The sequence below is a fragment of the Hypanus sabinus genome, chromosome 4 (assembly GCF_030144855.1).
Source record: "Hypanus sabinus isolate sHypSab1 chromosome 4, sHypSab1.hap1, whole genome shotgun sequence".
Lineage (NCBI taxonomy): Eukaryota > Metazoa > Chordata > Chondrichthyes > Myliobatiformes > Dasyatidae > Hypanus > Hypanus sabinus.
In genome coordinates, this window is record NC_082709.1 from 107,739,253 (window position 1) to 107,763,352 (window position 24,100).

General features: G+C 50.4%; 1 protein-coding gene across 10 annotated transcripts in view; it reads left to right on the forward strand.

Moving 5' to 3' along the window:
* enox1 (ecto-NOX disulfide-thiol exchanger 1) overlaps nucleotides 1–24,100 on the forward strand; it is a 516,884-nt gene that overhangs the window by 457,414 nt on the left and 35,370 nt on the right. For 8 of the 10 annotated variants that reach the window (XM_059967817.1, XM_059967816.1, XM_059967826.1 and 5 more), the window contains 2 exons: nucleotides 7,297–7,481; nucleotides 20,533–20,640. In XM_059967817.1, coding sequence (XP_059823800.1) covers nucleotides 7,297–7,481; nucleotides 20,533–20,640 — 293 coding nt within the window. The remainder of the gene's footprint in view (nucleotides 1–7,296; nucleotides 7,482–20,532; nucleotides 20,641–24,100) is intronic. The other 2 variants (XM_059967822.1, XM_059967825.1) reach the window with 2 other exon arrangements.

Genomic DNA, 24,100 nt, shown 5'->3' on the forward strand with positions numbered 1-24,100 from the left:
TGAGGTTCCTGTACCTTTGACCTGATGGCAGCAGTGAGAAGAGAGCCTGGTCTGGGTGGTGAGGATCTCTGATGGTGGATTTTGCTTTCCTGTAGTGATGTTTCATGTAGATTTGCTCAATGGTTGGGTGGGTTTACCCGTATTGTACTGGGCCAAATCCACTACCTTTTGTGGGATTTTCCACTCAGAAGCATTGTTGTTCCCGTACCAGGCTGTAACGTAGCCAGTCAGCACACTTCCCACCACACATCTGTAGAAGTTTGCCAAGGTTTTCGATGACATGCTGAACCTCGGCCCTGTCATGCTTTCTTCACAATTATATTCATATGATGGTTCCAGGACAGGTCCTCCGAGATAGTGACACCAAGGAATTTAAAACTACTGATCCTCTCCACCTCTGATCCTCCGAAGATTACTGGCTCATGGACTCTGGTTTCCCTCTCCTGAAGTCTACAATCAGTTCCTTGGCCTTATTGACATTGAGTGAGAGGTTGTTGTTATTACACCACTCAGCCAAGATTTCATTCTCAGTCCTGAATGCTGATCCAGCACCCCTTTGATACGGCCCACAACAGTGGTGTCATCAGCAAACTCGTACATGGTGTTGGAGCTGTGCTTAGCCACACAGTCACAGGTGTGGAGAAAGTAGAGCAGAGGGCTAAGCACACATCCCTGTGGCGATACTGTGGAGGAGATGTTTTTGCCAATCCGAGCAGACTGGGGTCTACGAATGAGGAAATCCAAGATCCAATTTCTCACGGGGTGTTGAGGCCCAGGTCTTGGAGTTTACTGACTAGTTTAGAGGGGAAAATGGTGGTAAGTGCTGAGCTGTTATCGATAGAGTATCCTGGTGTTCCAGGGTTGTGTGAAGAGCCAATGATAGCATCTGCTGTAGACCTGCTGCTTCAGTAGGCGGATCCAAATCGTCACTCAGACAGGAGCTGATATGTTTCATCACCGTGGATGTAAGTGACTCTGGGCAACATCATTTAGACAGGTTACCATGCTCTCCTTGGGCTTGAAGCAGGTGAGTACCTCACACTGACGGAGCAAGAGGTTGAAAATGTTTGTGAATACACCAGCCAGTTGGTCAGCACAGGTAATCGTTAAGGAGTCTAGGACTAGTTGTGTCCTTTAGGACTTTGAGAAAGTATACTTGAGAAATGTTGGATTAACCAAGTTCCTGCTGTTTAACAGGCACAAGCTCAAGGGGCTGAATGGTTATTGTCGTCAGATTCTTCAGCCTGTCAAGTGCATGCTGCTTTCAGCCACCCAATTAAACTAATCTGATACTAATCACGTTTTATTCTGCCCTGTACCCAGAGGTGCTTCTAAACTCCATACCAGAGATCAGGTCTGAATGTGGGTTGTCTAAGCTGCCTTCTACTGGTTTCACCACAGTGTTGGCCTTGTTAGTGATGGGGCCCCATGAATTTAGCTGACGGCTTAATGCATTCTGTCCCTCAGGATTCAGGGTCAGCTTTACTATCACCAACATATGTTGTGACATTTGATGTTTTGCAGCAGCAGTACAATGTGGTAATATTATGTTAGGTTAAATATGTCATAACATTAAATTGTAATAATAAAAATAATATAAAGTATTGAATAAAATAATATTAAGTATTACTACAGCTGGAAAAAGCAAAATAATGAGGTAATGTCTATGGCTTCATGGATCGTTGGGAAATCTGATGGTGGAGGGGAAGAAGCTGTTCCTAAGGTGTTGATTTGCATCTTCAGGCCCCCATACCTCCTCCCTGATGGTAGTCATGGTAAGAGGTTCCAGGTGGCGAGGGTGCACACTGATGATTCCGACTTCTGGAAGCACCACCTTTTGAAGGTATCCTCGGTGGTAGGGAGGCTCATGCCTAGGTCCACAGCTCTCTGCAGCATTTTTTTCCCATCCCATGCATTGGAGTTTCCATGTGGTGGGAATGTTGTCCATGGTACATCTGTAGAAATTTGCAAGAGTCCCCTTGGTGATGTACGAAACCTCCTCAAACTCCAAATGAAGTGTAGCTGCTGGTGTGGGGTTCCATCAGTACGTTGGGCCTAGGGTACACATCGATGGTCAGGGACTTGAGGCTGCTCACCCTTCCCAGCACTGACCCTCTCCATGTCAACTGGTGTATGGTCTCCTGACTTCGCCTTGCTGACGTCCACAATGTTGTGACGCCAGCATTCATTTTAATGGGTGACAGAATCACTCAAGCAAGAATCAAAGCATGCCAATCTCTGGATTCAACCTTGCAAAATATTCCCATTGCATCACTGTGGAATAATACACGCAGTCACTGGGTGGTTAGCATGTGCTTGGGTTTCTCCGTTTGCTGGTTTATATCAGTGAGGGACAATTCAGCAGAAGCTACAAGAGTCCCAGCAGAAAAGGCTGATTCCAGACATCTATCTCAGCCAGCCCTCCTGACTCCAGATGTGATCTGCTTTTAACTTCTCTGTGTGCTGTGATTGAGGAAACGTCAGAGCCAGTTGGGCAGCCCATTGTTCACCGGAGGACTGAAAGGGTCTAACTCTGTCAAAGCTCCTAGAAGGAGAATGACAGGTCACAAGTGTCACCATTGCTCTCTTGATCACGGAGAATGAATGTCGGGTCTGGGTTTTGACATCTTTGTCTTTAGTGTACTCTTCTCTTCTCACGTGCATCTACACTGTCATCCACTCACAAAACTGGCTCCCATCTACTAACACCAGTCGGCTTTACAAATTGCAGCTGCTCGGTAAACTGCCTGGCATCTGTCCTGACTTTTTCGGCACCTTGCCTTTTCATGTCACTGGACAAAGCTGGAATTTCACAGTTAGCAAGGAGGACCCAGTGTTACCCAGTGCCAGTTTTCAATAAAATCAGATTTCAATCCAATCAGAGTCAGGTCCTGACCCAGAGTTGGCACAGGTCAAATCCCCTCTGAAGGAGTTCATGGGTATGCAGGAAGGAGCAAAGAGGCCCAGAGATGCCCTGTGGCACTCCACTACTGGGAATACTGACGGAATTACCCAGAGCAGGGGGAAGGAGTGTGACCTCCATGATGGTTCAGCTGTGCAAATGACTTATGAAAAGGTCAGCGGAGGGAGGGGGGTGTTGGGGTTCTTTACAACTGCTCTGTCAAGTTTCACTGAGAACCCCAGATTGGGTCAAGAACCAAGGTTCAACTTTGCTCACCATCTGTACTTATAGGTACATTTGATGTCAGGGAAATGTATACAATATATATCTTGAAATTCTTTTTTCTTCACAAACATCCATGAAAGCAAGGGAGTGCCCCAAAGAATGAATGACAGTTAAACATTAGAAACCCAAAGACCACCCCCCCCAGCTCCCCCCTCCCATGCACAAACAGCAGCAAGGCAACAGCCCATCCCCATCCCAGAGGCAAAAATGCATCGGCGACCCCACCCAACACTCCAGCAAAGCATCAATATGGCAATATATTGGGAACTCGCTGTCGTGTATAGGTCAGGGTGAGGCATGCAATAAAAAACGTAATTCAACATTTATGAAGATAGAGAAGTATATAATGAAGTTAGAGATCTATGGAATAAAAAGTGCACAAATAGCTAAATGCCAGCATGTGTTTAGAAAGTAAACATTGTTATAAAAAATGATTTCAGGTGTCTACAGTCAACAGCCTCTGTGTCTTCTTCATGGGTTGTGGCACATGTACCAGCATTCAGTGGAAAGCTTTCGTTTCACACACCGCCTGCACAGATCATTCCATACGTAATTACATCGCGAGGGTAGGAAGGAAAACAGGATATAGTGTTATAGTTACGGAGGAAGTGTAGTGCGGGTAAAGAAGGTACAAGGGCCACAGCAATGTGGCTTAGGAGACCAGGAGTCTATCAATGAGACGTCCACCGAGAGCCTGGTAAGAGTGGGATGGAAGCTGCCCTTGAGCCTGCTGGTTTGTGCTCTCAAGCTTCTGTATCTCATGCCTGACGGGAGAGGTGAGAAGAGAGGATGAAGAGGTAGAAGGGGCCCTTCGTTATGTTGGCTGCTTTCCTGATGCAGTGAGCAGGGCAGGTGGAGTCAATGGAGGGGAAGTGTGTTTGTGTGATGGACTGGACTGTTCCACAACTCCCTGCGATGTCTTATGGTTGTAGGCAGAGCATCTGCCATATCAAGCTGTGACCGTCCCGGAGAGGATGCTTTCTACGGTCAACTGTAAAAATCAGCAGGAGTTACCAAGGATGTGCCAAATTTCCATAACCTTCTGAGGAGCATTTCTCCAATAGCCATACAATTGGTTGGCACAATGGAGCAGCCGGTGCAAATGCTGCCTCAAGCACTGGAGATGCAGGTTCGATCCTGGCATAGGGGGCTGTCTTAGTGGAGCTTGCATGTACTCCCCTGTGACTGCTTGGGTTTCCTGCTAGGTGCTCCAGGAAACACTGGCATGGTTGTGAAAAGAAGCCATTGTTTCTCTTTTGTATCTCGCCGTGACTCTATCAGAAGTGAATTCCTCAGCTCTTTAGTGACTCTTGCCCTACATGAGCTTGTGGTGAAATCATTTGCCACACAGGTGTCCCATTCCTTGAAATATTCCCAAGGTGACAAGCAGAGTTGTTCCCGATGGTGAATTACAATCAGCAAGTTTAAGGCTTTAATCAAACAGTGGGATAAGCAATGCACCTTCGCCTCAATTAGATTTAGAAAAGTGTAGGTTTTTAATTGGAGATAGGAACTTTAAGAACACTGCTTTTGTACTGTGCCAGACAAGTCCAGACACCCATCCTTGTTGCTAGCTGAGGCCTTTATCTCATTTATTAAGTTTTATCCCACATGGAACTGACTTCAACTGCCTGAGCAACAGCTGGTTGAAAAACTTAAAATAATTTCCATCAGTTCCATCTGCATGTGCTTACAGCCAGCATTTCTCTGACTGATTACACTGTTCCCCAGCACTGGATGCTGTGTATTTGGTTCACAAGCATAGGGTGGACTGGTTGATGAGGGAACATCTCAGCTGGATTGGGACCTGCACACTACCTCATGTAATTTTCCAGTCTGATTCATCATAGATAGAAACTCCTGATAGACAGATTGTAACTTGTTAATATATAGTCATCATTAGGTGCTGTGTCGTATGATTTAGGCGATCCTGGTCTCATGACCATAATTGTTCTTGACAAATTCTTCTACAGATATGATTTGCCATTCCCTTCTGGGCAGTGTCTTTACAAAACAGGTGGACCCAGCCATTATCAATACTCTTCAGAGACTGTCTGCCTGGCGTTAGTGTTATCATAACCAGGACGTGCGATATGTACATCAACTGCCCCCAGATTCTACCACTGTCCTGCACACCAGGGGCAATCTACAGCAGCCTATTAACCCACTGTAGGAGGAAACTGGAGCCCCCAGAGGAACCCACACGGTCACTGGGACAACCCGAAAACTCCGTACAGACAGCACCTGAGATCGGGATCGAACCAGGGACTGTGGTACTTTGTGGCAGTGGCTCTCCCAGCTGTGCCGCTGTGCCACACCGACTCTTCGAGAGCGATCTGACATTCAGTTACCCAGTGAGTGGGGTCTGGGGAGATGCTGTGCATCTCCCAGCAAGAAGCCCAGCAAGGGAGTGTGAGGCCTGACTATACAGGCCAGTTACAACTCACTACGCTGGAACTCCGCTGGTCTGTACGTTGTCTCAGTGCACGTGGGACAACTGACTGGGCACCGGAGAAAAGGCATGCACGTGGTCACGGAGGAATTAAGACTCCACACACGTGCCTATCCCTGCAGCAGGGACCCATTAAAGAGTGCAGAGGCAACAGTTTGCCTTGTACGCAGTGGACTGAAAGCCTGGAAGGGAAGGAAAAGTGCATTCACCAGGGATCAAATCTAAGGGGCCCTCACTTCCCCTGACATGTATCAGTGACAAATGCCAAATCTGCAGATGGCACAGTGAACCTTGAAGATAGGAATGGCCTTCTTGGAGACAGAGACAGGCTGGGTAACTGGCTAATAGGTGGCAGATGAAACTTTGACTAATGCTCAGTGGATGTGCCATGAGGGAGATCAGTGGAGAGGGACAAGTGGACAATGGAGTCATGTAGAGAGCGGTCCCCATGGGAACTGGAAAGTTGGGGAAGGTCATGGGATCTCGGTGGAGATGGCGGGAGTTTTGGAGAATGATGTGCTGGATACAGAGGCTCGTGGGATGGTGTGTAAGGACAAAGGAGCCCTATCTGCTATGAAATGGGAGGGTGTGAGGTGACTGTATCCAAGGATAAGGGACTTGAGTTACCTGGATAGACTGGAGAAGCTGTGGTGGTCTCCTTTGAACAGGGGGGTTTGCAAGGGAATCTGCTGGAACTGTTTAAAATCATGAAGAGTATAGACATAAAAACTGTTCATAGTGAGAGTGGTTGGCAAAAGGGCAATGTTTTTTGCAGAATTTTGCGATACGGTGAGCTGTGATGATGGCATAGCCCCAAGCTCCTGATATATAGGCAGTGATTATGGAGGGGATAGATCTCTTGGAGGGTCTGCTCCTTCCAGGTGGTGGGCAGTCGAAGGTTCTGCCCAGGCCGACAATTTGCCCCCTTCCAGGGTGTGTTCATGCCTGGGTGTCCTTGGAGAGGGAGCTTGGACCTCCAGGGAATTGACTGTTTTATAGACAGCAATAATTTGGACTTGTTCGCTGTCTTGTAAATATTCAGTGTTTGTATTTTGTGTATTTTTGTGTGAATAAACTTTTGGCATTTTGTAAGACAAAATGAGGATGGGCATGGACTCCAAGAGGAGAGAGAGGGGTGTGGGGAGAGAGGCCGTAGGTGGCAGGTTAAGGTTAATGCCAAGTGTTTGATGTGAAACTCTCTGTTAGTGATGGGTGTGACAATAGGGGAAACACAGGTGGAGCTGTAGTGCTCAGAGCTGAGTAGCCAGGGAAAGAATTACAGGACAGTGGAGAGAGGATGGAGAATTGAGCGTCGTTGGCCATGAGGAAACACTCTGAAGGACGTTGACAATTTGGAATTCTTGTCCACACTCAGCAATCTCAGAGCATTGTCTGTCAAATGAAGTAAGGGAAAGCACTTGTAGATTGTACACAGATTGAGCAAATGTCCCGTTAAACAGCAGCAGGCATGACAGACTCATTGCTGGCTGCTATTCCTGTGCACTTACAGTTAAAGTCCCCAGCCGATGCTGAAAGGGGCAGCAGACAACAGCCTGTCTCCGATAAGATGGCGTGCAGGAACATTGGACTGCGTGCACTCTGTGAATAGTACTGGCCAGCAGCAGTAAATAGCTTTAATTTTTGCTCTTCTCCTTAGCTCTGGCTGCCCAAGCCCGTGCGCTGAAGGAGGAGAACGACAGTCTGAGGTGGCAGCTGGACGTGTACAGAAATGAGGTGGAGCTGCTGAAGCAGGAGCAGGGGATCTTCTACCAAACAGACACGAGCCACCCCAAGGATCAGCAGCTGCAGTTCCAACAGCAGGCAATGCAGGGCATGCAACAGGTGAGCGAGTGGGCAGCAGGCAATGCGGGGCATGCAACAGGTGAGCGAGTGGGCAGCAGGCAATGCGGGGCATGCAACAGGTGAGCGAGTGGGCAGCAGGCAATGCGGGGCATGCAACAGGTGAGCGAGTGGGCAGCAGGCAATGCGGGGCATGCAATAGCTAGTGAGTGGCAGCAGGCAAGGAAGTGAGTGTGCAGCCAGCAGTGCAGCGCACTCACCAGGGAAATTAGTGTACAGCAGGCAGCGAAGCGGTGACTGAGAAAGTGAATGCTTGGCAGCAGATGTTGGGTGTGACTCCGCAACATGCAATGCAAAGCCTGCAGCAAGAAAATCAAAGTGCAATGGGTAATGCATGTCATGAACAAACAGGAGACAACAGATGCTTTAAAATATTTAGCATGAATGGATAAGGAAAGTTCACCAGCAACAAGGGGGCTCCCTCTGACTGGCAACACAGGAGCCCCCCAGGGCTGTGTATTAAGTCCCCTCCTTTACTCCCTGTATACCCATGACTGTGTCGCCACCCACAGCTCCAATCTGCTAATTAAATTTGCCGAGGATACTGTATTGATTGGCCTAATCTCAAACAATAACAAGGTGACCTACAGGGAAGAAGTAATCTCCCTGACACAGTGGTGTCAGGAAAACAACCTCTCCCTCAATGTCGCAAAAACAAAGGAGCTGGTTGTGGATTACGGGAGGAATGCAGACAGGCTAACCCCTATTGACATCAATGGATCTGGGGTTGAGAGGGTGAACAGCTCTAAGTTCCTCGGCATCCACATCACCGAGAACCTCACGTGCTCTGTACACACCAGCTGGGTGGTGAAAAAGGCGCAATGCCTCTTTCACCTCAGACAGTTGAGGAAATTTGGTATGGGCCCCCAAATCCTAAGAACTTTCTACAGGACAATTGAGACTGGCTGCATCACTGCCTGGTATGGGAACTGTACCTCCCTTAATCGCAGGACTCTGCAGAGAGTGGTGCGGACAGCCCAGCACATCTGTAGTTGTGAACTTCCCACTATTCAGGCCATTTACAAGGACAGGTGTGTAAAAAGGGCCCAAAGGATCATTGAGGACCCGAGTCACTCCAATCACAATCTATTCCAGCTGCTACCATCTGGGAAACGGTATGGCAGCATAAAAGCCAGGACCAACGGGCTCCAGGACAGCTTCTTCCACCAGGCCATCAGACTGATTAACTCACGCTGATCTGAGTGTTCTATTTATTATTATAAATTACTATGATTGCACATTTAGACAGAGACGTAACGTAAAGATTTTTACTCCTCATGTATGTGAAGGACGTAAGAGATAAAGTCAATTCAGTTCAATTCAATTCAACCTAAGACACACCGAGAGTCTGTGGATGCCCAAGATGTGGATCAACACACACTGAATGGTGAAAGGACTCAGCAAGCCAGGCAACATCCATGGAGGAAAATGAACAGTCAACATTGGTCTCACCCCAAAGCATCAACTGTTAAATTTCCTCCACTGATACTGCCTGGCCTGCTGAGTTCCTCCAGCGTTTTGTGTGTGTTGATCAAGCATCAAACCTATAGGGTTATATAAATCTCGCATGTCTCATGTGTGACATAATCCAGCATTTGCAAACTTCCCTTCTCCATCATGGTTAACTATGGTGCAGCTGCCTACAGGATGGTTAAAGGTCTGCCCAACATAAAATCATCCAACTGAATCATTAACACTGTCTCCCCCCTCTCTGCTATGGTGCTGAGCATTCTGGCATTTTCTGTTCTTATTCTGGATGTGTACCTCCCTTGGGGTGCAGACCACCTTTCATTAAAAGAAAACTTGGGTGGTTTTGCCTGTAACTTTATAGTAAGCTCTGTCCAAGTGTGGACGCAGTGCAGAAACTGCCAGCTCGGGCACCTTAGTGCCAAGGTCTTGGAGAGTTGGGTTCCTGTAGTGATGGATGAAGTATTAGCAAGGGGCGGGTTGTGGTGGAGGAGGGATCTGCTGTCCAGTTGCTTGGCTCATGATCAGCGCCACTGTTTGCCTTCCCTGACTATGTGGCTGATTTCCAGAATGTGTGATAATCATTATCCTGCTCTCTTCAAAATCATCCTTGCTCCATCCTCCTTAAAGCAGCTCAGGTGCAGAGGAAAGAAGGAGCAACCCGGAGATTCCGACCTTCCGAACTCCTGGACTTGGACAGAGCAGGCAGGATGTAAACGTGAGACGTTCGAGCAGCCATCGACCTGTCCACAGTTCCCATCTCCTAGCCCGTACGCAGTTCTGGCCACTCCATTACAGGAAGGATGTCGAGGCTTTGGAGAGGGTTCAGGGAGAGGTTTACCAGGATGCTGGCTGGATTAGAGGGCATGAGCTATAAAGAGAGGTTTGACAAACTGGGTTTGTTTTCATTGGCACAGTAGGAGTTCAGGGAGAAGTTGATAAGAAATTGTTCATATTGTAGATAGCTGGTATCTTTTTCAAAATTTCTAATACTTGAGGACATGAATTTAAGGAGAGAGGGGGCCAAATACTGAAAATCTGTGCTAATCAACTGGCCGAAGTGTTTGTGAACACCCTCAGCCTCTCACTTCAGGACTGACTTCGAGCAGGCAGTAATGATAGCAGTGTCCGAGAAGGACGTGATGAACTGGCTGCAATAGCACAGTGGGATGAAGTGATTCTAGAGGTTGTTTATTAAGCATACCAACTCCTGCCTGAGAAGTGACCAGGATCCGCTCCAATTTGTCACCACAGGTCAACAGCAGATGCCATTTCACTCAGCTCTGGAACACCTGGAGTGTGAAGATGTACTCATCAGCATGCTCTTCATTGACCACAGCTCAGCAAATCATCCCCTCAAAACTCATCAGTAAGCTCCACAACTTGGGCCTTGATAACTCCCTGTGCAACTGGATCCTCAATTTCCCCAGTCAGCATGAATTGGCAATAGTATCTCCTCCACACTCGCCATCAGCACAAGTACACCACAAGCTCCTGCTTTACACACGTTATGCCCATGTTTATGTGCCCAAGCACAGCTGCAATGCCATGTTTAAATTTCCTGATGAGACCGCCGTTGTTGGCTAAATCGAAGGTGGTGACGGATTGGCATGTAGGAGGGAGACTGAAAATCTGGTTGAATGGCGCCACAACAGCAGTCTCTCACTCAACGTCAGCAAAAGTGAAGAGCTGATTACTGACTACAAGAGGGAGAAGCTGGAGCGTCGTGAGCCAGTCCTCGTTAGCAGATCAGAGGTAGAGAGGGTCAACAACTTCAAATTTCTTGGCATATCAGAGGATCTATCCTGGGACCAGCATGTAAGTGTCATTTCAAAGAAGGCATGGCAGCACCTCTACTTTCATACAACATGGCATAGATTTGCCCTCTGCAGGTGCACAGTGGAGGGCCTCCTAATTGGTTGCAGCACAGCCTGATACGGAAAGACCAGTGGCCAGAAATAGAAGAGACTACAGAAAGCCGAGGATATAGCCCTGTCCATCACAGCAATGTCCATCCCACCATTGGGTTTATTCACTTGGAGCACTGCCCCTAGAAAGCTGCATCAGTCATCAAAGACCCGTATCACCAGGCCACACTCTCTTCTGGCGACTACCATCAGGTAGAGGTCCCACACGGTCTTCTAAACTAGTGTGGATAATTTCACTCACCACAACTCTGAACTGATTCTGCAACTTATAAACTCACTTTCAAGGGCTCTTCACAACTCACATTCTCAGTCACAAACAGGAGAAAATCTGCAGATGCTGGAAAGCCAAAATGCCGGAGGAACTCAGCAGGCCGGGCAGCATCTGTGGAAAAGTGTAAACCCTTCTTCGGGACTGGAAAGGTCTGACATGTCAACTGTTTACTCCTTTCCATCGATGCTGAGTTCCTCAGTAATTTGTGTGTCTTGTCAAGTTCTTAGTATTGTTTCTTTTTTTTTTGCACAATCAGAATCAGAATCAGGTTTATTATCACCGGCTTGTGTCATGAAATTTGTTAACTTATCCAGCAGCAGTACAATGCGATACGTGATAATATAGAAAGAAAAAAAAGTTAATAAATCAACAAATCATTTACAGTAAGTATATATATATTGAGTAGATTAAAGATAATGGAAAAACAGAAATAAAATAGATTTTTTAAAAGGGAGGTAGTGTTCAATGTCCATTTAGGAATCAGATGGCAGAGGGGAAGAAGCTGTTCCTGAATCGTTGAGTGTGTGCCTTGAGGGTTCTATACCTCCTGCCTGATGGTAACGGTGAGAAGAGGGCATGCCCTGGGTGCTGAGGATCCTTAATAATGGATGCTGCCTTTCTGAGATGTCTTGGGACTACAGAGACTAATACCCAAGATGGAGCTGATTAACTTTACAACTTTCTGTCACTTTTCTCGGTCCTGTGCAGTAGCCCCCCACCCCCTCCCCCCAATACCAGACAGTGATGCAGTCTGTCAGAATGCTCTCCATGGTATACATCTATAGAAGTTTTTGAGTGTTTTAGTTGACAAACCAAATCTCTTCAAACTCATAATGAAATGTAGTTGCTGTCTTGCCTTCCTTATAGCTGCATCGATACGTTGGGTGCAGGTTAGATCCTCAGAGATCTTAACACCCAGGAACTTGAAACTGCTCACTCTCTCCACCTCTGATCTCTGGTGTGTGTTCCCTCATCTTACCCTTTCTGAAGTCTACAATCAGCTCTTTCATCTTATTTGAGTGCAAGGACATTGCTGCAACACCACTCAACTGGCTGGTGTATCTCACTCCTGTACGCCCTCTCGTCACCACCTGAGATTCTACCAACAATGTTTGTATCATCAGCAAATTTGTAGATGGTATTTGAGCTATGCCTAGCCACACAGTCATGTGCATATGGAGAGTAGAACAGTGGGCTAAGCACAACCCCTGAGGTGCACCAGTGTTGATCATCAGCGAGGAGGATATGTTATCACCAATCCACACAGGTTGTGGTCTTCTGGTTAGGACGTCAAGGATCAAATTGCAGAGGGAGGTACAGAGGCCCAGGTTCTGTAACTTATCAATCAAGGTCTGTGGGAATCATGGTGTTAACAAACAATGTCCTGACATAGGTGTCTTCTTTTACATATTGCTTGTTCATCAGTCTTTGATTATGATTATTTTTTTATAAATTACATTATATTTCTTATTTTTTCTGTAAGTGCCTGCAAGAAAATGAATCTCAAGGTAGTACAGTGGTTTCTGGAAAATTGGGACACATTGTGACCAGTACATTTTGGCCCAAATAAGCAGTTGCCATATTAGCTGAAGTTTCATGGAAATAGTTAAAAAAGTATGAAAAAGACAAACTACCATTTAACTGAGTAACAACTTATGTATTTAAATGAAATACAGAACAAATTAGAATGCACTAATACTACTGCGGTACTATAAAACTATGTGTTAGTTCCTAATTGGTATCGACGGAGGAATTCATCCGGTGTACACTGTTGTGTTCTTTTGATTGACAGTAAATGAACAAAATCAGCTCAGAACCTAGTGCAGATAATGGACTGTGACTTCATACAATGCTTTTGGTGATTGCTCCCTCCAAATCTTCATTTTCATTGTAACATTCAAGATGATTGTCGATACCTTCAAATTCTTCATAGTTTTCACCCATGGCCGTTTCTGGCATCCCCAAACCTGAATGCTTGAAACCGCAGTGAGCAAAACGGTTCTGAATTGTATTACTGCTCATTTCCCACCAACTATCAGTGACAAAAATCACTGCTATTTAAACATAAACACACAATTGACACTGGTTAAGAACTGTTTGCTCTAACTATGGTGTGGTGTCTAAAGGCCACAGAAGTATGCGTGACTGACGCTAGTTAGAAATTGGCTGGCAACAGAGTCCTGTCCCAATTAAGCTGCGGAGTGTCTCAAATAAATGAAGGGAATCCCAACTATTCTCAATTAGTTTGTGTTCTTCAAGAGTTGCCCCAGAAAAGCAGCTGCCCTGATTAACCAGTGGCCCAATTAACCAGAACCCACTATATATTGTAACGTATACAGTACGTACTTCGTGTTGTAACATATATATACTTCGATAATAAATTTACTTGGACTTTGACTTCAGAGAAGACGCTTAGGGTAGGTTCTTACACAAGAAGTGCTGCGTGTCTGGAATACGTTGCCCCGGATAGTGGTGGATGCGGATATGATAGAGGCATTTAAGAAGCTCTTAGAAAGCACATGAATATGCAGAGAATTGAGGGGTGATGACCACATGCAGATAGAGGGATTGGGGAAAGTGTCGTTACTTTGGCACGATATCCTGGTCTGAAGGATCCATTCCTGTTCTGTGTAACACTTTGGTTAACCTGCAGTTGATTGTATAAAGCTTTGGGCAGGTCACATCTTGGACAGTGTGTAGAGCTCTGGTCACACCATTACAGGAAGGATGTGAGGTTTTAGACAGGGTTAAGAAGAGGTTTACCAGGATTATGCCTGGATTAGAGGGCATTAGGTGTAAGGAGAGGTATTACTGTTTTCCCAAGAGATTCAGAAACTGAGGGGAGACCTGATAAAAGACTATAACATTATGAGAGGCAGAGTAAGGGTAGGTAGAATCCTTTACAGGGTGGAAATGTCAAACATTAAAAAGCATACACTTAAACTGAGATGGGGAAAGTTTAAAGGTGGTGTGAAGGTGCAAGTTATTTTACACATGAGAGTAGTTGCTGCCTGGAACTCACTGCCTGTGATGCTGGTGAAAGCAGAAAAGGTACAAGAAGCTTTTAGATAGGCTCCTCAATAAGCGGGGGTTGGAAGGATATGGATCACATGCAGGCAGAAGAAATTAGTCTAATTTGGCACCATGCTTGGCACAACACCACAGGCCAAGAGGCCTGTTCCTGTGCTGTACTGTTCTGTGTTCTACCTTGCTAATATTCTCAGGTCGATGTCCACGGTTCCCTAGGCTAGAGGATGTCAGATGTTGTCCATACTCTGAGGCACCTCGCACCTCGCAGCCTTTAACTACAATAGTGCTCTCAGTTTCCAGACAACCTCCTGTTTACAAGATTAGGGGTTGGTCATTTAAAACAGAGCTGCTCAGAAACAACTTCTTGCTGAGGCTGTGGATCTCTATAATTCTCCAGCGAGGAGGATTGTGCACATTCGATCACTGGGGGTAGATAGTTGCAACTTTGAAAAATGATGGATATGGAACAGGCACAGAGGGTGGAGTTGGAGCCAGGAGCAGATTAGCCATCGTCATATTGAATGGTGGGGGGAAGGGGCAGGCCTGAGGGGACGTGGCCTTCTTCTGGTCTATTTTCAACATCTACTCTTTCCACATTCCCTCAGAATCTTGCTCTCATAAACTCCAACTGGCTTTGGCCCCAAACGTCTTTCATTCCAGACTTCCTTCACCCCAGGTGTCAATCCGAAGGACACCACGCTGTGCTCCAGCTGTGGCCTCACTAACACAGTTGGCAAAGCTCCCCAGCTTTATACTCATCTCCCTGCTAGTCTTTGTCTTCCAGACTATTGCTACCCCTGCAAACCCACTTCCCCTGTGTCTTGTAGGTCTCCGTTCAAGTTAAGTTTACTGTCATGTGATGAAGCAGAGGTACAATGAAAGCTTGCTTCCATCAGAGGCACATAGATTCAGAACACACACAGGCACTAAAGAGAAAAATAAACTACAGACAAGGGCAAAATAACACATCCTGATACAGGGTTACAAACCAAACCTCGACAATTCCTTTCCTCCCACAAATGCTGCTCGAACTGTACTGCTCCTTCAGCAGATTGATTATTGCTCCAGATTCCAGCATCGGCAGTCTCTTTTGTCTCCGGTGCAGGATTTGTCTCTGATGGAGTCACAAAGTGGTCAGTGCTGTTCTGTGATGAGGTAGGGTTAGAGTTGTGCAGGTGGGTTCCAGCGATGGGTGTAGGGCAGTTATTGGTCCCAACCCTGGTGGAGAGGAATTTCAGGTTTCCAGAGCTCTTGTCCAATTATGGCTGCATTTAGACAGCAGAACCTGGAAGGTGGAGATCCTAGCTAATACCTTGGAACCTGCTGCAGTCTGTCATCTCATAATGTTTAAATAATCTCCTGCTTTTCTGTTCTTCATACCTGCACATTCCTACATATCATCTGCCATCTTTTTCACTTAGCCAGTGCTGAGGGCTATGTGTAGGAAGCCAGGCTATCATTGTGGGAGCATTGATCATGCTACTTAACAGAGATGTTCTACAGTTTGTTGATAAAATATCTCTGTCTTTTGCTCTCGTAGTTTCTACAAATGATAATGAGGGCAGCTGATGGCTCTGACTCCTCTGTAGACTGATCATCACGCTTTGTAAAGATGCAATTGTTCATCAATAGAACGGTTATATTAGTATTTCTCACACATATCTAGGCTGATAATACAGAGTGTTATACTTGACAGCTACAAAGTATTGCTTCAACATAATTATAACCTAACATTCTAGCTGGTGTGCAGAATTTCCAAATAGAAGTAGCAATGGTCCTTAAGCTTTCAGCTGATCTTAACAATTCTTCAAATAATTTATCTTATGGATTTGCACAGCATCAGCACAGGGAGAGTGGCCGGTAGGGTGTGGGGCCGGTAGGGGGTGGGGCCGGTAGGGTGTGTGGCCTGTAGGGGGTGGGGCCTGTAGGGAGTGGGGCCTGTAGGGGGTGGGGCCGGTAGGGGGTGGGGCCGGTAGGGTGTGGGGCCAGTAGGATGTGGGACCAGTAGGGGGTGCGGCCGGTAGGGTGTGGTACCAGTAGGGTGTGGGGCCAGTAGGGTGTGGGACCAGTAGGGGGTGCGGCCGGTAGGGGGTGGGACCAGTAGGGGGTGGGGCCAGTAGGGGGTGCGGCCGGTAGGGTGTGGTACCAGTAGGGTGTGGGGCCAGTAGGGTGTGGGACCAGTAGGGGGTGCGGCCGGTAGGGGGTGGGACCAGTAGGGGGTGGGGCCAGTAGGGTGTGGGACCAGTAGGGGGTGTGGCCGGTAGGGAGTGTGGCCGGTAGGGGGTGTGGCCGGTAGGGGGTGTGGCCGGTAGGGAGTGTGGCCGGTAGGGAGTGTGGCCGGTAGGGAGTGTGGCCGGTAGGGGGTGCGGCCGGTAGGGGGTGGGGCCGGTAGGGGGTGTGGCCGGTAATGAGTGTGGCCGGTAGGGAGTGGGCCGGTAGGGTGTGTGGCCGGTAGGGGGTGGGGCCGGTAGGGGGTGGGGCCGGTAGGGACTGTGGCCGGTAGGGAGTGTGGCCGGTAGGGGGTGTGGCCGGTAGGGGGTGTGGCCGGTAGGGGGTGCGGCCGGTAGGGAGTGCGGCCGGTAGGGGGTGGGGCCGGTAGAGAGTGGGGCCGGTAGGGGGTGGGGCCGGTAGGGGGTGTGGCCGGTAGGGAGTGTGGCCGGTAGGGAGTGTGGCCGGTAGGGAGTGTGGCCGGTAGGGGGTGCGGCCGGTAGGGGGTGCGGCCGGTAGGGGGTGTGGCCGGTAGGGGGTGTGGCCGGTAGGGAGTGTGGCCGGTAGGGAGTGTGGCCGGTAGGGGGTGCGGCCGGTAGGGAGTGCGGCCGGTAGGGGGTGGGGCCGGTAGGGGGTGTGGCCGGTAATGAGTGTGGCCGGTAGGGAGTGTGGCCGGTAGGGAGTGTGGCCGGTAGGGAGTGGGCCGGTAGGGTGTGTGGCCGGTAGGGGGTGGGGCCGGTAGGGGGTGGGGCCGGTAGGGAGTGGGCCGGTAGGGTGTGTGGCCGGTAGGGGGTGGGGCCAGTAGGGGGTGGGGCCGGTAGGGAGTGGGGCCGGTAGGGGGTGTGGCCGGTAGGGGGTGGGGCCGGTAGGGGGTGTGGCCGGTAGGGAGTGTGGCAGGTAGGGAGTGGGGCCGGTAAGGAGTGTGGCCGGTAGGGAGTGGGGCCGGTAGGGTGTGGGGCCGGTAGGGAGTGTGGCCGGTAGGGAGTGGGGCCGGTAGGGAGTGGGGCCGGTAGGGTGTGTGGCCGGTAGGGAGAGGGGCTGGTAGGGAGTGTGGCCGGTAGGGGGTGTGGCCGGTAGGGAAGTGGGGCCGGTAGGGAGTGTGGCCGGTAGGGGGTGGGGCCGGTAGGGGGTGGGGCCGGTAGCGGGTGTGGCCGGTAGGGAGTGTGGCCGGTAGGGAGTGGGGCCGGTAGGGAGTGTGGCCGGTAGGGGGTGGGGCCGGTAGGGGGTGTGGCCGGTAGGGAGTGTGGCCGGTAGGGGGTGGGGCCGGTAGGGGGTGAGGCCGGTAGGGAGTGGGGCCGGTAGGGTGTGTGGCCGGTAGGGGGTGTGGCCGGTAGGGGGTGTGGCCGGTAGGGGGTGGGGCCGGTAGGGGGTGTGGCCGGTAGGGGGTGGGGCCGGTAGGGAGTGTGGCCGGTAGGGAGTGGGGCCGGTAGGGGGTGTGGCCGGTAGGGAGTGGGGCCGGTAGGGAGTGGGGCCGATAGGGAGTGTGGCCGGTAGGGGGTGGGGCCGGTAGAGAGTGGGGCCGGTAGGGAGTGGGGCCGGTAGGGAGTGTGGCCGGTAGGGGGTGGGGCCGGTAGGGAGTGTGGCCGGTAGGGGGTGCGGCCGGTAGGGGGTGCGGCCGGTAGGGGGTGTGGCCGGTAGGGAGTGTGGCAGGTAGGGAGTGGGGCCGGTAAGGAGTGTGGCCGGTAGGGAGTGGGGCCGGTAGGGTGTGGGGCCGGTAGGGAGTGTGGCCGGTAGGGAGTGGGGCCGGTAGGGAGTGGGGCCGGTAGGGTGTGTGGCCGGTAGGGAGAGGGGCTGGTAGGGAGTGTGGCCGGTAGGGGGTGTGGCCGGTAGGGAAGTGGGGCCGGTAGGGAGTGTGGCCGGTAGGGGGTGGGGCCGGTAGGGGGTGGGGCCGGTAGCGGGTGTGGCCGGTAGGGAGTGTGGCCGGTAGGGAGTGGGGCCGGTAGGGAGTGTGGCCGGTAGGGAGTGTGGCCGGTAGGGGGTGGGGCCGGTAGGGGGTGTGGCCGGTAGGGAGTGTGGCCGGTAGGGGGTGGGGCCGGTAGGGGGTGAGGCCGGTAGGGAGTGGGGCCAGTAGGGTGTGTGGCCGGTAGGGGGTGTGGCCGGTAGGGGGTGTGGCCGGTAGGGGGTGGGGCCGGTAGGGGGTGTGGCCGGTAGGGGGTGGGGCCGGTAGGGAGTGTGGCCGGTAGGGAGTGGGGCCGGTAGGGGGTGTGGCCGGTAGGGAGTGGGGCCGGTAGGGAGTGGGGCCGATAGGGAGTGTGGCCGGTAGGGGGTGGGGCCGGTAGGGAGTGGGGCCGGTAGGGAGTGGGGCCGGTAGGGAGTGTGGCCGGTAGGGGGTGGGGCCGGTAGGGAGTGTGGCCGGTAGGGGGTGCGGCCGGTAGGGGGTGCGGCCGGTAGGGGGTGGGGCCGGTAGGGGGTGTGGCCGGTAGGGAGTGTGGCCGGTAGGGAGTGTGGCCGGTAGGGGGTGCGGCCGGTAGGGAGTGCGGCCGGTAGGGGGTGGGGCCGGTAGGGGGTGTGGCCGGTAATGAGTGTGGCCGGTAGGGAGTGTGGCCGGTAGGGAGTGTGGCCGGTAGGGAGTGGGCCGGTAGGGTGTGTGGCCGGTAGGGGGTGGGGCCGGTAGGGGGTGGGGCCGGTAGGGAGTGGGGCCGGTAGGGAGTGTGGCCGGTAGGGAGTGGGGCCGGTAGGGGGTGTGGCCGGTAGGGAGTGGGGCCGGTAGGGAGTGGGGCCGATAGGGAGTGTGGCCGGTAGGGGGTGGGGCCGGTAGAGAGTGGGGCCGGTAGGGAGTGGGGCCGGTAGGGAGTGTGGCCGGTAGGGGGTGGGGCCGGTAGGGAGTGTGGCCGGTAGGGGGTGGGGCCGGTAGGGAGTGTGGCCGGTAGGGAGTGGGGCCAGTAGGGAGTGTGGCCGGTAGGGAGTGTGGCCGGTAGGGGGTGGGGCCGGTAGGGGGTGTGGCCGGTAGGGAGTGTGGCCGGTAGGGGGTGGGGCCGGTAGGGGGTGAGGCCGGTAGGGAGTGGGGCCAGTAGGGTGTGTGGCCGGTAGGGGGTGTGGCCGGTAGGGGGTGTGGCCGGTAGGGGGTGGGGCCGGTAGGGGGTGTGGCCGGTAGGGGGTGGGGCCGGTAGGGAGTGTGGCCGGTAGGGAGTGGGGCCGGTAGGGGGTGTGGCCGGTAGGGAGTGGGGCCGGTAGGGAGTGGGGCCGATAGGGAGTGTGGCCGGTAGGGGGTGGGGCCGGTAGAGAGTGGGGCCGGTAGGGAGTGGGGCCGGTAGGGAGTGTGGCCGGTAGGGGGTGGGGCCGGTAGGGAGTGTGGCCGGTAGGGGGTGGGGCCGGTAGGGAGTGTGGCCGGTAGGGGGTGGGGCCGGTAGGGAGTGGGGCCGGTAGGGGGTGGGGCCGGTAGGGAGTGGGGCTGGTAGGGAGTGGGGACGGTAGGGAGTGGGGCTGGTATGGAGTGGGGCCGGTAGGGAGTGGGGCCGGTAGGGAGTGGGGCTGGTAGCGAGTGGGGCTGGTAGGAGGTGCGGCCGGTAGGTGGCTGCCTCATGGCACCAGACAGCTGGATTTGACCCTAATGTCCTGAGTTTGCAGGCTCTCCTCACACTTCCAAAGGTCATGATGATTGGAGAGTGAATGGGATTGCTTGGTACTGGATGAGAATGTGGGGCGAGTATCATGGGATCAGTGTATAATGGGATCAGTGTATAATGGGATCAGTGTAAAATGGGATCAGTGTATAATGGGATCAGTGTAAAGTGCTTGGTGATTGGCATGGACCCAGTGGGCTGTTTGGCCCATTTCTGAGCAACATCTCCCCTTTCATCAGCATGCTATCCTTTTTAAAGAGAGATTTCGTTTTATCCACCATGCTTAAAACTGATGAATTGGCGACTTGCTGCTGAAATTTGACTTGGCCAGTGGACACTAAGCAGGCGAAAACATGTTAGATAATCATTCCATCAAGGCAACGTAGCAGAGTATGGTGTGGGGTGCTATATCACCTCTGCAGTATCCCTCTGACTCCCTCCCACCAAGTCCTGTTTCGGAAGGGGTCACTATAATCACAATGTAAACATTTTCAGCTCAGAGGACTTTAATAACTGTGTTGCACTGGCCTGGCCCAGTGACTAATGGCAGCCCTGTTTCTCAACAGCAACTACTTGCTCTGCAGGAGGAATACAGGAAGAAGGAATTGGAACTGGAGAAAGTAAAGGAGGAAAAGGCACAAGTACAAGCATTGCTTGCAAGTCTCAAAGAAAAGGTAAGTTCCCCTGTTGGTCACTGTGCTCGCAAGGGCTGAACTGGTAAAGCAACATCTTTATAGTCACGTTGAACAATTAACCATAACGAATGCATTAAGGTCAACTCAGCAACCTCAGCTAAGGTTAACAGACATTATCTAATAGACAATGTTATTTTTATCTTTTGTTAACTTATTCACCAGTGGGTGTTTGAGGCAAGGGTCAAATTAATTTTCCATCTTAATTGCCCTTGGAAAGATGGTGGTGAGAAGTTCCTGTCTCCGTGTTGGAACAACCGGCAATGTTGCAGAGTTTATTCAGGGATGTAGGCTCAGTCTGGTCTCTGTATCGGGATGGCGGGTTGGGTGGCGAAGGAGAAGGAGGTGGAGGTTCCCATGCATCTGCTGCCCTTGTCCTTCTGCTGGAGGTCACAGATTCTGGATTTGTACGCAAAGGAGCCTTGGACAGTTGTTGAGGAGATTCGTGCAGAGGTTACAGATGGCAGAAGGTGGAAGGCTCGCCATTTAGGGTGTGGATGTTCACTGCATTCATCCAGTCAAGTGAGAGTATTCCATCAGTCTCCTGATCTGTACCTGGTAGGTGGGGTAAAGGCTTCAGGGTGGCAGGGGGTGAGTTATCTCTCCACAGGGCTTCATTGCTGTGTATGTGTGTAGCTGGTCCAGTTGAAGTTCCGGTCAACAGTCATGTCCCCGGTGTCAATGGTGAATGACTCTGCAGAGTAAAGTTGTCGAATCTCAAACAGGCCATCTTTCCAAGGGCAATTAAGATGGTGAATTAATGCTGCCCTTACCAGTAACACCCACAACCAGTGAACAAGTTAACAAAAAGTAAAAATAATGTTCTCTATTAAATACTCTGTTGGCTGAGACTGCTGAGCTGCGGGCGAGTAAGAGCAGCTTTCATGGACTTTGGAAGTGCTGGACTTGCAGATTGGTTTGGTTATTGGATGTTATTCCTGGTAATACCCCAAAACACTTCAAACGGTTCTTTCTTTAATGTTGCATGGCAGTTTAGTAAATTTCCCAATGAACCGATAGGTTTAAAGACTGCTTGCAAAATGGGCCGGTCAGTTTAGTGAGGGCATGGAAATGAAGTCCTGGTGAATTTGAAGGCAACGTTATCAGTGGGGCCCTGGTTGCTTTCCACTCACTCCGTGCAGCAATATCATCTGCTGGTGTGTTAGAATTTTGGAATAATCAGAAAGAGATGATCAGGGTTTACTGTAGAAAAATATCATGTTCAACAAAGGAGCCACTTCAGGTTCTGACCGTTAACTGTTGCTGCTGAGTGATAGGCACCCCTTGGACCCTACAGCCTCTGCGTAACACTTCCATCAGAACTTGCAGGAGGCCATTCCCTCCTCTGCATTCCACACACAGCCTCAGTCTTTAGAGATCTTGTATCACAGCATAACTGGAATAAACAAATGAAAAACATTCTTGGCATAACAGACTCTTCTTGGGCTTACAGCCTGGTACAGGTATTGATTTTAACCAACATTTCGATGACAGACTCTGCCCTCTTCATCAGGGATGATGACTGGGCATGTCTGGTCCGGTGGCATTTATACACCCCCCCCCCCCCACCACCACCGTCGTAATCCCTTCTGATTGGTTAGTCCTCATCCAATCAAATTTCTGCTGTCCCACCTTGCTTACAATGGAATTCTAGTTTTTACTTAGAGCAAGACCTTTGTTTTTGTTAAAATCCTTTTCCTCTGGTTTTATTTCAATGGCTTCCTTCACCAGGTGGTCCCAAAAGCCACTGGCACGGCACAGTAGTTCTGTGTCGAAGTCAATCCTATGGCCATTGTGAATGCAATGTTCTGCTACCGTCCGATTTCTCTGGGTAACCCAAACAGATCTACCTCCTGTGTTCCTGGGGGCGGGTTTCCACCGTGCATCCCATCCTGGCTGATATACGCTGCTCAGCATTCACGGGGAGTCCTGTACCTGCCAGCCATCATGAGTCTCAGGTCATCTTTGACCCACATAAGCTGAGACGAGCTTCCTTATGGGTTTCTGGATAGTCACCTTGTATGAATGTCTTGCGTAATCGTTTTATTTCCTCATGGAGACTCCCCAGTGAAGGAAGCCATTGAAGTAGAACTAGAGGAAAATAATTTTAACAAAGACAAAGATCTGGCTCTAAGTAAGAACTGGAATTCAATTGTAAGCAAGATGGGAGAGCAAAAACCTAATTGGATGAGGACTAGCCAATCAGGTGGGATGGACACTGGGGGTATAAATACCACTGGACTAGACATGTCCAGGCATCATCCCTGATGAAGCTGGCAGAGTTTGCCATTGAAACATCAGTTATAATTGATACCGGTACCAGGCTGGAAGCCCAAGAACAGTTTATTCAATATATACGCTGGGAAAGTTCTAGAACCTTTTCCATTCTTGGCATAGTTTAGGACTCATAGATCTCTGTGTGCCACTCACAACTGCTTTACTCTCAAGCCGAACCCCAGATGGTGACCTTCTCTACAGTCCCTGCCCCTCAGCTGCTTCACCTTGCAGACAAGCACCAAGCAAATTCAAACAAGCCAATGCTTTTCGAGAGCATAATTTCACCCAACTCATCCACACCAGCTACAGTACGAGTCCCATTTGCTTGCAAATGGCCAACATCCCTCAAAACCTTTCCTATCCAAGTACCTGTCTTCGAAGCACTGTAAATATGCACACCTTGACCACGTCCTCTGCAGTTTACCCACCACCGTCTGTGTGAAGAATGTGGTTAGACCTTCTGTTGAAGTGCACTGTGATCTCAGAAGAGATGTGGAATCAACAGTTAGTGCAGCAACATTATACCAGACCATTTCATGGAACTGGGGGCTGTTGTATTAGGAGAGCCTGAGCAGACCAGAGTTTGGAAGAATGAGATGAGATTCAATGAAATGTATGAAATTCTGAAAGGACAATGGATATAAATGTGAGGAGGATTTTTCCCTGGCTGGGGCAGTAGCCTAGAATGATAGGCAGAGCCTCCAGAGCTGTTTGTATAGAGTTTGTACGTTCTCCCTCTGAGTTTCAGTTGCCCTCCATAGAGCTGGTGAAGCTGCGGAGTAAAGCATTTGAGATGAGCAGCAATTTCTTCACCCAGAGCTGGTGCCCCTATGGAATTTTATACAACAGAAGGAGATGGAGGTTACATCACTGAAAGCACTTAACAAGGAGATGAATATATTTCTGCACACAAGAGGCATCAAGGCCCATAGGGAGAGAGCAGAAATATCATATTGAGACAGAGGATCAGCCACGACTCTGGTCAATGGCGGACAGTCTTGAAGGGCCTAATAATCAACTCCTGCACATACTTTTCTCCAGCTCTATGGATGAGACTAACAAAGGGTTAGCATAGCCCAAATGGGCAGAATGGCTTTCTTCAGTGTCAGTATCATTGTACAATTTCCTCTAAATCTCTGAAAATTCCTCCAATAAGTGACTGAAG